At 31.9% G+C, this 13,433-nt stretch overlaps 1 protein-coding gene and 1 long non-coding RNA gene across 2 annotated transcripts in view; one reads left to right on the forward strand and one right to left on the reverse strand.

The window, feature by feature from the left end:
- LOC111506097 (uncharacterized) overlaps nt 1-13,433 on the forward strand; it is a 314,210-nt gene that overhangs the window by 295,250 nt on the left and 5,527 nt on the right. The window contains 1 exon segment of the mRNA XM_074179876.1: nt 3,273-3,398. Within this exon segment, the coding sequence (XP_074035977.1) occupies nt 3,273-3,398 (126 nt within the window).
- LOC141484569 (uncharacterized) lies at nt 4,470-6,272 on the reverse strand. The gene is made up of 2 exons (XR_012466693.1): nt 5,109-6,272; nt 4,470-4,641 (listed from the first exon to the last, which is right to left on the reverse strand). It is a non-coding gene; the product is annotated as an uncharacterized lncRNA (long non-coding RNA).

A 13,433-nucleotide genomic window follows, 5' to 3' on the forward strand; every position in this document is an offset into this window, starting at 1 on the left:
AATTTGTGGATTTTTTATTCCTCATACGAGGAATTAGGCAAATTTCGGATATGCGGCTGGTTACCTCTTTCACAGGCAGATGGGATGATGACAAACTTGTTGTTTATCGTTCGCTTCCGCCTAGTTCGAGGAATGATACTCTGAAGTCTGCAAGTGTATTTCTAATAACTGAAAATTGATTGCAGCCGTTGTATCGCCAACAACATATGCAGGAATAACTTCTGTGAAGAATCCTGCTCTGACACCTGTCGGATATAAAACAACGCCAGGGGACTGTTAGGTTTCAGTCCAATAACCTACAGTGTAGGTAATTTGAGACTGGCCTGAACGAATTGTTCTTTTAGATAATTTGATTAAAAGCCAGTCTCCAAGTAAGCTCACTCAATTTGTGAAGTTTCGAATCAACAATCTTCCTCAGAGCTAGTTCTTGGTGGCTGCTCAACAGTATAGTTTAGATAATAGGAACTATTTTACTTCAATTTTCAGCTTGTTTGTTGTCAACGATGAGTGCTCATCTCACTGGCTATGTCAGGTTTACCTTTTCTGAAAACTTTTTATGAAATTTCCTGCCATTAGCATATTTGATTTTAGACTTTGATTTTCATCATTTCAACAAATTGTCAAGATGAATTCGAATATATTAGCAAAATCATCCCGTAATCAAACTTTTCGAAAACTTGGACCAAGTGATCATTGAAATGTCTCATCTCTTACAATCTCGTCTGAGGGATATTTCTCTCGAATTTGATTTGGTCCCATGGAAAAACACCTGAAGAAAGTGAGGTAGCAATTGGCGTTTCTGAATAACATCACATCAAAGTACAGGGAGTTCTTGCTCTTTCTTTGTTGGCATAGAAGTTCACTTCTGAATCAGACACAGCCTTTCTTCTTCCTAAAATTCCAAAAAGAAAGGAGATACCCTCTTACAATTTTAGAATATGAAAATCAGGGTAGGTACTGAGTGAACTTTTGACTTTATTAGTGACGCATCCTGTATTTTGTTGAATAACTGACCAGAATAGAAAGCTTCAAATGTTTCTTTCTAGGAAGCCATTGTATTACCGTCCAGCCAACTACATTATTCATTATCAGCTATTCAGTCACGAATTTTTGTCGTTAGCCGGTTTGATACCAAATGCAAGCGAAATATGTTATAGCAAAATAATAGTTATGTAAATTCAAATTATACGTTATTTTTTGCTAATACTCGTAGATCGATATAAATGGCCAAACAGGTTTGAGAGGTTTTGTGATTAAGGTGTACATGTATGCATTCATTCTCATTTATACAGTATGCCGGTACTGAAAAATAATATAAAACATAATGAAATCATATGAAATGAAAATCATGTCGAAATCAACTTATATTTTCTAACGAAATGGAATGTTTGAGGTTATGATTCATCATACAATTTGACATTTCCCTCTTTCTAACAAAACGACTAATTCTCAAATTAAATGTAACATATGTTCGATATTTCACCTATTTCAATAGCATTGTTTTCAACTAATATAGGAATTTAGGCTTTAAAATGGTACACCTCTTTAATCCTTAACTGCAACAAGTTTCGACTTGTCATTTTCGACTTGTCATCACTTGAGAGTTGTCATTCGTACAGGGGCAACAACTGGTACAAACAATGTATGAATCTTCCAAAGAAAGGAAAGAAGTAATCAATTTCAAAAATTAACTGTATATGAAAATGTGTGGATCATGCAAAGAAGTAACTTTCAGACACAAACTGGAAGAAAAAGTCCTCTCGAACCAGCTATTTTCATATAAACATTGAATTACACGAAAGAAAAATACTTACGAAAAACACTTTTCTCTAATCTGTTTATATTCCAAACATTCGTATGAAAGCGAATCAGATATCATTCACAGGATTCCTATATATATATATATATATATATATATATATATATATATATATATATATATATATATATATATATATATATATATATATATATATATATATATATATATATATATATATATACCTCTCGAAGCGAAGCAGTAACTTGTCTTGATAATGCCATCTGAGATGATGGCGAAACGTCGACTATCGAATAGTACCCATCCTTTACTTCTTCCGCTATGCACAATGATTAGTCGCGATCCTTTGTTTGCGGGCATGTTAGGTGTATACATTCTCGAACCATCAGTCCACCCTTTCGTAACTATGTCGTGAGTATCATACTAAGTTTCGTCCAAATAGAAAATTTGCCGTTGTTCTTGTCTATATATATAGTTATTTTTTCTAAGAATTTGTTACGCAATTCCACTATTCTTGTGCTTTCCATACCTGCTTGACGTTTGTTTATTATTTTAAATCTCAATCCTAGTTTCTTCATCCAATTTTGAAGAGTTTTGTCACAGCAGCTCACGTTATGGCCGGAAGTATTCAATTTCTTTGTTATGATTTCAATTGTAGGTATCTCATTGCTTTTGCAACAGTCGTATATTGTTTTTTCAATGATTTTATTAGATGAACATCTAAAGGTTTTGGTAATCCCGTATCACATCGTGTCTTGTGTTCATAAGGTTTGTTTTTGACTATTTTACGTACAGTTGAGAAAGGAATTTTGGTCAAATCTGACGTTGTTTATTATAGCTTGTTTCCCTCGAAACCAAACTTCAGATATAGATTCTTATATACATTGAAACATACTCTCTGTGTTTCAATATTGAAATGCATCCGAAACTTATTCACTGGTATCTTTTTTTGCATTGTTCACCATCGCTATTGGAATCAGTATACAGAAAAAAATCTGCGTTGTTATCACCTTCGTTATTACTATTATTACATGTCCAAGGACGGCACATTATAAACAGATGACAAGAATTTTAAGTAATTATAAATGCACCAATATCGAATTTCTACACTCAAATCGTGTTCAGTTCCTGAACTGAACATTGATGACACGACGGCGATAACCATCCCCGCATTACCTGATTTCTATTCCTTGTCATAACATGACTTCAAAATTGATTTTATGACTCTTCAGCCAATCATAAAATTCGGTTAGTAAAAATCATCCAATACGAACCGCCAAGTCTACAGTCCACGTGGACTAGTTGGCAGCGGCTTTATTTCTCTGTATTGGTTGAGCTCGCGGACAGCTTAATTATGCACTATACCAGTTACTTCGACTATACTATTTAATCAACAATTTTCATCTCATTTAGATTGAAATAATGTAACTACTGGTAATTTCAGCAGTTATGCTTTTTCTACCAACCAGTAACTCAATTTTTCTTTTCATAGTGCTCTCAAGGTCGAGCAGCATGGCAAGAAAGGGAACGAGGAAGGCGCTGTTCACTCTCCGAGGAAGCGCGGCAACACCGCATCAAGCAGACAGAAGCTCATCACCGATGGATGAAAAGAAACAGGGTAATATATTCTTATATAACTTTATATGCGATACCTTCTTGTTTTCTCGGGACATTGAAGTTGAGGAATTCATATAACTCTGAGAGGAAAACTGCAAATTCTTCAATTTACAAACATAGAATTCAAATAGCTATTCCCGACTTCAATTCAAGTTGAACGAAATCCAAGATATACTGTGATACTTTCTATTCATCATATCCTCTTTCTTTGAAATGCGAAGAAGAAGTTGATTTTTTTATACATCGTCGTTGTTGTTGTTTGATTCCGAGAATTTGAAGTTTAAAACTTTACTTGGCGGTACAACTTTTTACCAGTCTTTTTTTAAGGCGAAACTTTTGTAATATGTGATTCAACATCAAAACATATTCCATACCAGAAGCCAAAGTTGATAGCTGCATCCTTTTCAGAATTAAACAGTTTTTTCCAACTTCCGTCCGCAAAGACAAAAAAAGAAGGAAGGATATCATTTATGTATACATCATATAGATATAATTCCCTGAATATTTGAGAAATATCGTGAAATAGAGACTCAGTTATCTTTGAGAAGAAGGTGATTTTAATTTTTTGGACTCCCGTTGCTTATATATCATCTTCAAATTCAAAATTTTTAATGCACAGCTAATTGTTTCGAACATTTCAACTTTCATAGTTCCTAAATACCTTAGTAAAATTTATCAGCATTTATTTAGTACTTTACACTATTTTTTCAACTACGGTCCTGCCATTTACAGAGGATGACGGTAATATCTTTGAATATCTTTCATAATTGGCATTTTCTTATTGATTAATAAATAATTGTTTTTTTACTCATGATATTCAACATTTTAAATATGATTATTTAACTGATATTTAACTACATTATCACTGATAGTGTAGTTAAATATCTGTTCCAATTCAGACTTATTTGGAATAATTTTTTTATTCCTCAATAAACAGTAGGCAAGTTTTCCATGTCATGAAGTAGTTTTCATTACTTCAAATATCTTTTATAGTCTATCTTTTTGTTGGTACTGATATAGACCTTATTCAAAAAACATAATTATGAAGGAATTAAAGTAAGGTGAAATGAAATACATGAAGTGAAATTTATTCAGGAAAGTTTATAATAATGATCTATTCTCATAAAGGAACATAACAATTTTATTGAAATTTGATTGAAGTTAGTTACAACAGTTACCTTCTCTTACATACCTTTCCTTTACGTAAGTAAAAGGTAAGGCTGTAAACTCTGGCGTAGAAAAATCTGAAACGAGAACAGTATTACATTTCTGGTGTGATGAAAGTGCTTGTCTTGGATACATTTTCTTTTATTACGTTTATATGATGATACCATTATATTCAGCAAGTGTGCTTTATAAAATTTCCTTCGAGAAATTATCAATTATTTTCTAATGAAGGCGAAACAGAAGGCAAAAAGGGTTACTTTTCCAAAAAAAAAAAATCCCTTCAATTTTTTTTTCATAATTGCTCATAAATAGTAACAAGAAAAATTATATCAATTTTGATCAGATATACATTTTTTCAAACTTACGATAAATGAGTAAAATAATGAATAAAATAAATGTTCAGTGACTTGTCTGAGTAAATTGAATTGATTTTCTATTGATCTATATTCATGCATTAATCAGATCGTGAAAAGTTTGAAACCTACAAAACACCAAAGAACATCAATTCCAAACTTGAAAAGTATTTCAAAGATTATTTCATTACTTGAGTTTCACTGAAATATTGACTTTGACACATAATCCGCAAACTTTTCATCCCGTTTCAAGAGCTTAATGGAGCAATTCAGCTAATAATTTCGAATCAGTTCATAATTTCCTGTCACTGCTGAAGCAAGGACGTCAAAGTCATGAACACCATTATCAGATAAAAATCCAACATGAACGAGGTTGTCAGATATCGGTATTTCTCCTGAAAATGAGGCTAACTTGTTATCTACCTCAATGACATTTTTCATGGCCTTCACAAAACTACATTTAACGACACACTTTAAATTGATGTCGTTTATTCTTGACATCTGCATGTTGGTTACTGAAACGTAATCATAACGCTTTCAGGACGTGTTCAAATTAGAATAAGTTTATGCTGATACCACTTTTTATTTGAGATTCATTAGACATATATTTTTCTTTACTGAGTTCTCAATCTGTTTTCTTTGCCTTTCTCCAAGCTATTTTCAGTCGGTAGCTGGTCATTCACGAGCAGTGTGGTTCCAATTGTAGTTACATGTGGTATACAGATATTAGCGTAAGAAGCAACTTGTAGTATTCAAATCACTGTTGAAGAAGCTACTGTGTCGAAAAAAAGATTAGCATTTTGGAAATTTTCTGTTTTTTGCCTATGGCTTTTCAGCTTTTAAAAAATTCGCCTATTGATAAACTGAATCAGTTGCTAGTGACACAGCTGATGAATTTTATATATTAACAAAGAATATACATTGTGTAAAAGCCAAATGGAATAAATTCATTATTTCGGTTGCATTTCAAATGTAAATTATAATTTGACATTCTTCAACGTAAATATGCCACCCCTACCTTCAACCCCCTTCGAATGCTTTTTTTATCTGCTCCACATGACCAAGCTCGTGAAACTGCGTTTCTATTTTTCCTATTGTTCCTTGAGATATGAGCGGTAAATCAGGAAATTTCTCATGAAATAGGCGAGCTACTTCCTGTTATGTTCGGGTTTTATCTCTTCAACCAATCATTTGTAAAACTGTTATTTTATGCATCTCCGTTAATCTAACCATTTGTCAGACTTAAAGTTAACGAACTGTAACCTTAAATTGAAATACTGACAACTAATGTTGTAACATACAAAACAAGTTGACTAGGTGTTTTAAACTAACCACAATACTTGAACATAAAATAAGTTTTGAGTATATTTGCAATAAGTTCTGAGTGTATTTTATCGAATTTCGGTAACCACATGATTTTAATTTATTTTATCTTAATTGTTGTAATAAACTTGAAAGCGATAACATTTTTGAATAGAGAATAAAGAGACTTTTCACACGATATATCACAAGCCTATACTTATCATTCAAAAAATTGGGTGTAGTATGCCATTCAACGGTAGTTGAAGGTAGGCGTAGCATTTTTCCGTTAGAGTATGTCAAATTACAATATAAATTTGACGTGTTTCGGGATTTTGTTGAAATATGTACCGTAATCGAAATAATGAATTTATTCCATTTGGCTTTTACACACTGTAAATCGGTGATTCGGTGATCGGTGATCCTCACCGATCCATATTGACTTCAATGTTATTTTTACAGATTGTTCAAGGTAAAAACTCCATATAAGTAGCGAGATACATCTGTGATATCGTAACACTTTAACTTTTCCCAATCACCAGAAATGCAATATTATTCTCGAAGCGCGTTACACCAATCAAAGTTACGTCTTTAGAAGATGGCCAAAGCAGAGGCATATAAACGAGGTGTCTCCTGCTAATCTTTTTTTTCGGAAAACGTGATGGTGTTTGTCTTCTATTCCAAATAATTCATTCTTGATATCACTAACAGTGAAATATCTTGTTTACAAATAGTTGAAAGAGATTTCTTGTCACTTCCAAACTGGCGTCTCCTGCTAATATTTCTTTTAGAAAACCGTAGTGATGTTCGTCTTCTATTCCAAATATTAGATTCTTGATATCACTTACAGTAAAATATCTTGTCTACAAATAGTTAGAAGAGTCTTCTTGTCACTTTCAAATTGGCATCTCCTGCTAATCTTTCTTTTCGTCTTCTATTCCAAATATTCGATTCTTGATATCACTAACAGTGAAATATCTTGTTTACAAGTAGTTGAAACAGTTTTCTTGTCACTTTTAATTTGACATCTCCTGCTAATCTTACTTTTCGGAAACCATAGTGATGTCCATCTTGTATTTCAAATGTTTGATTCCTGATATTACTAACAATGAAATATCTTGTTTACAAATAGCTGAAAGAGTTTCCATGTCACTTTCAAATTGACATCTCCTGCTAATTTTTCTTTTCGGAAACCGGAATAATGTTCGTCTTCTATTTCAAATATTTCATTCTTGATATCACTAACAGTGAAATATCTTGTTTACAAATAGTTGAAAGAGTTTTCTCGTCACTTTCAAATTGGCATCTCCTGCTAATCTTTCTTTCAGAAAACCGTAGTTGATGCTCGTCTTCTATTCCAGATATTCGATTCTTGATATCACTTACAGTGAAATATCTTGTCTACAAATAGTTGGAAGGGTCTTCTTGTCACTTTCAAATTGGCATCTCCTGCTAATCTTTTTTTTCGTCTTCTATTCCAAATATTTGATTCTCGATATCACTAACAGTGAAATATCTTGTTTACTAATAATTGAAAGAGTTTTCTTGTTACTTTCAAATTGACATCTTCTGGAAATCTTTCTTTTCAGAAACCGTAATGATGTTCGTCTTCTATTCCAAATATCTCATTCTTGATATCACTAACAGTAAAATATCTTGTTTACAAATAGTTGAAAGAGTTTTCTTGTTACTTTCAAATTGACATCTCCTGCTAATCTTTTTTTTCGTCGTCTATTCCAAATATTCGATTCTTGATATCACTTACAGCGAAATATCTTGTATACAAATAGTTGGAAGAGTCTTCTTGTCATTTTCAAATTGGCATCTCCTACTAATCTTTCTTTTCGTCTTCTATTCCAAATATTCGATTCTTGATATCACTTACAGCGAAATGTCTTGTCTACAAATAGTTGAAAGAGTTTTCTTGTTACTTTCAAATTAACATCTCCTGCTAATCTTTCATTTCGGAAACTGTAACGATGTTCGTCTTCTATTCCAAACATTTCATTCTTGATATCACTAACAGTGAAATATTTTGTTTACAAATAGTTGAAAGAGTTTTCTTATCACTTTCAAATTGGCGTCTCCTGCTAATCTTTCATTTAGAAAACCGTAGTGATGTTCGTCTTCTTTTCCAAATATTCGAATCTTGACATCACTTACAGTGAAATATCTTGTCTATAAATAGTTGGAATAGTCTTCTTGTCACTTTCAAATTGGCATCTCCTGCTAATCTTTCTTTTCGTTTTCTATTCCAAATATTTGATTCTTGATATCACTAATAGTGAAATATCTTGTTTACAAATAGTTGAAAGAGTTTTCTTGTCACTTTCAAATTGACATCTCCTGCTAATCTCACTTTTCGGAAACCGTAGTGATGTTCCTCTTGTATTTCAAATATTCGGTTCTTGATATCACGAACAGTGAAATATCTTGTCTACAAATAGTTGGCCAGAGGCTTCTTGTCACTTTCAAATGGAGGTTGCACTCGAGCATTTTTTAACAGAAAAAAATCATTTTTTGTAGGGGGACAGGTAGAATAGTCTGAAAAATACTTTTACCTGATATTTCGTCGATAATTCATTAGCCGGTCGGTAGCCAGGCTGTTCGACGCAGGTGCTTTCTTCACTCACTCGAATTGACTGCCGTGTTGGTCGGTGGTTCAAGCCCTAGTCTGATCGATCGATTTCCACTTGCTATCGTCCAACCCGTGTTAGAAATCACAAGTCAAAAGGTAAGGCCTCGTTAATCCTCAGCTCGCACAAGTCTCGACTTCTGAGGGTTGTTGTTCGCAGGGGTGCGACAGATTTTAAAAAGATTTTTCTTGGAATGTAATTTCCAACATTGTCGAATGAAAATTAGGAATGAGAAAAAGTAGGCAAAACGAACGATGCAAAGTTCAGAAATTTATAATACAATGCTTTTAAATGACCACCTTCCGAGTAAAAAGAAGTTGAGGAAAGCTATAAAGAAAACAGAATGAGAATTCAGGAAGGAAGGAGCTGTGTTTAATGAATCTCAAATGAAAAACATAAACTTATTCTAACTCAAACACGTCCCCGAAGCGTTATGATTACATTTCAGTAACCAACATGAAGATTTCAATAATAAACGACATCAATTTGATCTATGTCGTTAAATATGGGTGTATGAACTCTATGAAAAATGTCATTAACGTAGATAACGAGTTTGCCTCAAGTTCAGGGAAGATGCCGATATCTGTACAACCTCGCTTATATTGGATTTTTATCTGATAATGAGTTTTATGATTTCGATGTCGTGGCTCCAGCAAGTTTGCGGATTATGTATCAAAATCAATATTTCAGTGAAAATCTAGTAATGAAATAATCTTTGAAATACATTTCAATTAAGGAATTATTGTTCTTTCATGTTTTCGAGGTTTTAAACCTTTCACAATCTAATGAATGAATAAATATAGATCAATAGAGAAGCAACTCAGGTGTAACGGAGGACAAACTCAATAGTTCACCCAGACAAGTTACTGCTTAATGTAAGTCTCTGAAAAGTGTAAAGTCAATAAATCAGACTTATAAATTTTGCCTATGAATTACATAAAGTATTGAAAAAATCAAATTTCAATATTTATCTTTTCCAAAACCGGCAGCGTTTTGTAAAACGGCATAATACACTTTTTGGTGAAGGTGTCGGTACAAATTCCTCCTTCGCACATTAATTGAGAAGCCCAGGTCCAAAAAGAGTCCAATTAATAAAAAGTCATTAGATTCTGACGTTTTGAATTTGAACGGTTCTACTCATTTATCAAGAGTTCGAAAAAGTAGACAAGACTCTTTTTGGAACTAGCCTACTCAGCCAAGCAATTATGAAAAAAATATTTTCAAGGAAAATCAATCTTTGGAAAAACAATATTTTTTGCTTGCTATTTCTCCGTCACTACAGAATAATTGATTTTTTTTAAGGAAATTCGATATAGTTCAATTGATGAATATAATGGTATCATCATATATTGAAAGAAAAGTTGGTCATACAATTCTCTGAATTTTAAAGCTAAAAAAGACACCAATCATGAAAATATACGTATTCAAACAATACCTCAGGGTGAGATTTTCACTGAACTGTTTGTATGGTAAATACGTGTCACGGTTTTGAAAACTATTGGGTGAAAAATCTCACAATAAAGTGTTATTTGAATAGGTTATAGTAGATTTTCATCAAGTATCCCACCATGAAATCAATAATGAATTATTCACACCAGATAACTCGAATTCATTCAACATTTTATGGTGAATCAACAATGAATTTCTCAAGAAATTAAAAGAGAATGAATCATTTTACTGGAGGACGATGAGCGTAATCAAAATTGAATGCAAAAAAATTGCTCAAAATGTTGAAGATATTCTTGAAATTCAATGTTGTCACAAAATATTTCCTATTCTACATATTCAAGACGAAATAGTGAGCTGAAATTATTTTTGCTCTAAACATAACCGTAAAACCCTTTCAAACTTATCAACTATACCAATTTTCTATTCTTTACAGTTCATGAATTCTCAATACTGAATTTTGACGACTATTCACATAATTACTTATACAAATATAGTGGGTGATTTTAAGGTGAATATTATTTGTTATTTTGAACATATATCTTTCCCCGTTAACCTCCTCAAAAGATTTTAATGTTTTTAAAAGATTACTTATACACCTGAAACTGCTTTGATGAATTTTCTGCTTATTGTATTAAAAAATGCCCAACAAACTTCATTTACCCTTTATTATGATGAGAAACCAACTCCGAAGTTAAATTCTTCAACGATATATTTTAACAAAACTTTTTTTAATGATGGGGATGAATTGGTGAAAATTCTGAAACTATTAATGAAATATTGTGAAGAGGATATTACTTCTGGTTCCATCAACATTATTCTAAAAATGTTTTTTTCGTTGGTATCAAGATTTCACTATCAGAGGTATGATGTCTTCGATTTCACGATTTTCACATTTTTCCGGAATAGTTCCTGACTTTATGAGAAAAGACGTTTCATAAAACTCTTCGAAATCAACAAAAACGCTTCCTTCGTAACTAATTATCTCTTTTCTATCCATTTCCTGTACTGCTGAGTTTGTTTGAAACTTTTTTAGGACTTTTCAAAGTGAACAAAAATTGTTATTACACAATTTTTGAATATCATAGCCGCTTTAAAAGTAATAATTTGATTTATATTTTTATATGAGTTATTTGTTATTTTTTCCTGAATCACTGTCAACTTCACAAAAAATATATCGACTTCTTTCAAATAATTAACACGAGACAAATAAAAACGTTCTAAAATTGATTGATATTTCATTCTAAAAAATAAATAGTGACATTTATGCCACGACGGAAGGACAGACGAATAAATAGATGACATGTTTCAAAAATAATTGAACAAAACTGGCCGATACTTGATCAAAATCCGTGTTAAAATTCATTAATACAGTTTATTGTATAATTTTCACTATAAAGAGTTTTACAAAAACCGCGACACGTGTTTCGCTATACAATAGCTTTCTCTGGCGTGAAATAATAAGTTACCTCTGAATAACAACTATTTATAATGAATCTAATAAATGAATCTACCTGAATGGGCCAGGTATAAATTCATTGACTACAAAAATAAAAGTTCAGTTTCGGAAAAATCGGGAGTGTATAAATTATCATGTGGGCCATGCCCGATGTTTATGTAGATCAAACAGAAAGAACGTTCAAATCTCGCATAAAAGAACACAGAAATAGTTTCTAGAATGGAAAAATAAGGATGGATACCTCAAAGGATACCTTTGAGGCCTATCGTTAGTTTTGTTGGTTTTCCCGTGTTTAGACTTTCGAAATAGATTAGCGAAATATTGACAAGAAAAAGATAAACTCTACGTGAAAGATTCTTTCGAATTTTCCAATTTTATCAGAAATAAATTTATACCTGAGGATTATATTTTAATTTCACTTGACGTGGTATCTCTTTTCACTAACATTCCTATGGATCTATGGAAGTTTTTGACTTCTGTATAGATATATTTTTGTTACAATGGATCTTTTTACAAACAAATTTTTGGGTTGGCAATGGGTGGAGACTTGGTCATGGCAGAACTACAAGATATATGCATTGAAAAGTTGTCATTTTTATTGTCTTTTTTCAAAAGATATGTTGGCGATATTGCTACTTCCATTTCAATAAATAAATAAATTGAAAAATTAAACACTTCTCATAGTTTTCATCCAAAACTAAAATTTACTCTAGAAATGGAAGAAAACAATTTGTTAGCATTTTTAGATATTAAAATAATCAAAGATGCAAACCAAAGTTTAAAGCTAGACTGGTATCATAAACCAACTTTTTTTTGAGAGATTTTTAAATTATTTTTCGAAACATAATTTTCAGAGTGAAATCAACATCGTAAGGAATTTGAAATCAAGAGCAATTGCCATTTCCAATTCTGAATTTCATAACAATTAATTCAATTCATTTAATTGAAAATTACCTAGTAAAAAATAATTTTCCTAGAGTTCTTATTAGAAAAATAATTAGAGACAGAAGTTTCTCCTCACAAAATACAGGGGTGAAACCCAAATACCAAATATCACAAAATACCATTTGGAGAAAATTTATCTGATAAACTTGGAATGTTACTCAGTACCGAACAAATTAAAGTGGCCTTTTCAAATGAAAACACAGTTGGAAAGCATTTTTCTCGAAACAAAAACACCAAAAGAAAAAATACTATTCAATATAGTGTACAAATTGAACTGTGAAAGATGTCACAAATGTCATGTTGGTCAAACAGGACGGTATCTTAAAACACGAGTTTCAGAACACATGAGAGATACTGAGAAACTAAATATAAAAAACCCCACATCTCTCGTTGAACATGAAAAGAATTGGACACATTTTTAATTTTGATCATCTAACTATTCTACATGTTCAACCATATTTATTTAAAAGACTTTTGAGCGAAATGATACATATCCTCAAATGCGATAGTGTTAACAGTGGAAGAGATGTTGATGGCCTCAATACTGCATATTTCAATTTGATAAGTAAAATACCTGAATAATTTACCTTTTTTTTGTTCTTTTTCTTTTTGCCATTGATTAAAAAACAGACACCACTTTATCAGAATCACAGATAAAGCTATTCGTTTGTTTTTTGTCGTTTTGTGTTGGTGTTGTCTCGGAAATTTGGTTGTTGCGATGTTTTTTATTT

The sequence above is a fragment of the Leptinotarsa decemlineata genome, unplaced genomic scaffold, assembly GCF_025532065.1.
Source record: "Leptinotarsa decemlineata unplaced genomic scaffold, Ldec_3_MD MMD2_tig00026282_RagTag_RagTag, whole genome shotgun sequence".
NCBI lineage: Eukaryota > Metazoa > Arthropoda > Insecta > Coleoptera > Chrysomelidae > Leptinotarsa > Leptinotarsa decemlineata.